The sequence below is a fragment of the Populus euphratica genome, unplaced genomic scaffold, assembly GCF_000495115.2.
Source record: "Populus euphratica unplaced genomic scaffold, PopEup_1.0 scaffold1549.1, whole genome shotgun sequence".
In the NCBI taxonomy this organism is placed as follows: domain Eukaryota; kingdom Viridiplantae; phylum Streptophyta; class Magnoliopsida; order Malpighiales; family Salicaceae; genus Populus; species Populus euphratica.
Window position 1 is genome coordinate 32,071 of NW_011501414.1, and position 1,544 is coordinate 33,614.

The window sequence follows — 1,544 nt, forward strand, 5'->3', positions numbered from 1 at the left end:
CATGTTGCGAAAATATGGCCTTGGAGCGGACAACGTCGTTGATGCACATCTAATTGATGTTCATGGTAGACTTCTCAACCGAAAACTCATGGGAGAAGATCTTTTCTGGGCCATCAGAGGAGGTGCAGGGGGGAGCTTCGGAATTGCCACCGCCTGGAAGTTAAAATTGGTTTCTGTACCATCAACGGTGACAGTATTTACAGTTACCAAGACTTTAGAACAAGGGGCAACTAAGATCCTTTATAGATGGCAAGAAATTGCTGATAAACTAGACGAGGATCTTTTCATCAGAGTAGTCATTCAGACAGCTAACGTCACCTCCCAAGGTAAAAGAACTATTGCTACTTCTTACAATTCCTTGTTTCTTGGTGATGCCAGCAAGCTTCTTCAGATAATGCAGCGCAGCTTTCCTGAATTGGGTTTGACACGAAAAGATTGTATCGAAACAAACTGGATCAATTCCACTGTATTTATGGCTTTGCTCCAAAATAATACTCCTCCTGAAGTTTTCCTTCAAAGAACAGACCTGAACAGGTGGTATTTCAAAGCCAAATCAGACTATGCCAAAAAACCCATTCCTGAAAAGGCACTTGAAGGGTTATGGGAGAAGTTATTTGAAGAAGAGAATCCTCTAATAGTGTTTACTCCTTATGGTGGAATGATGAGCCAAATTTCAGAATCTCAGACTCCTTTCCCTCACAGAAAAGGTACCAAGTTCATGATTCTGTACTATACCGGCTGGCAAGATGCAAAGGAAAACGTTGCAAAGCATATCGATTGGACTAGGATGGTTTACAATTACATGACACCTTACGTCTCAAAGAACCCAAGGGAAGCATACGTGAATTACAGGGATCTTGATTTGGGCATGAACAACGATTCTAACACAAGTTTTGTTGAAGCAAGTGTTTTTGGTACTAAGTACTTCAAGGATAACTTCTACAGGTTGGTGCATGCGAAGACCGAAGTTGATCCTGATAATTTCTTCAGGCACGAACAAAGCATTCCACCACTTCCACTGCACATGAGATAAAGAAATTGAAGTGGAATTCATCTCCAGCAAAGCTTAGTTGGATCACTATTTTCACAAGTCTTGATCGATCTTCTTGTTGTTGTTTTTTTAATACTTTAGCTAAATAAAGAAATGCCATGTTATGCAATCATGCTGTCTGGGGTTTATTTATTATAAATAAAATCTTTGCATTGTACAGTCCAATTTGTTGATGAAGAACGATGGGAAAATGTTTCGAGTTAAAATGGCCGACTAGAAAACACCGTTCTTAAGGTGTTTTGCCACTGCTCTGATCAAACTTTTTTTCTTCTTTTTTCAAGAATCCCTTAGCTTGTCAATTTTAATCCTTCCATCTCTCTGGTTTTTTTTTTTTAATCTTTCTTTATTATTTTAACACTTTGTGCTAACTTCTTGAATCTCTTTTATATATTATTTTAAGCACATGTATATGAACTACTAGTATTAAATTAAATATTCCAGTAATAGCCATCGAACCTTATGACATATGATGAGTTTGTTCACACATCAATTG

At 38.0% G+C, this 1,544-nt stretch overlaps 1 protein-coding gene across 2 annotated transcripts in view; it reads left to right on the plus strand.

Moving 5' to 3' along the window:
- Window positions 1–1,216, plus strand: part of LOC105117858 (tetrahydrocannabinolic acid synthase-like) — a 22,345-nt gene extending 21,129 nt beyond the window's left edge. The window contains exon 2 of one of the 2 annotated variants that reach the window (XM_011015634.1): window positions 186–1,216. In XM_011015634.1, the coding sequence (XP_011013936.1) occupies window positions 186–1,033 (848 nt within the window). In that variant the 3' untranslated portion in view covers window positions 1,034–1,216. Of the gene's footprint in view, window positions 1–160 lie in introns of both variants that reach the window. The other variant, XM_011015635.1, reaches the window with a different exon arrangement.
- Window positions 1,217–1,544: the final 328 nt, after the last annotated feature.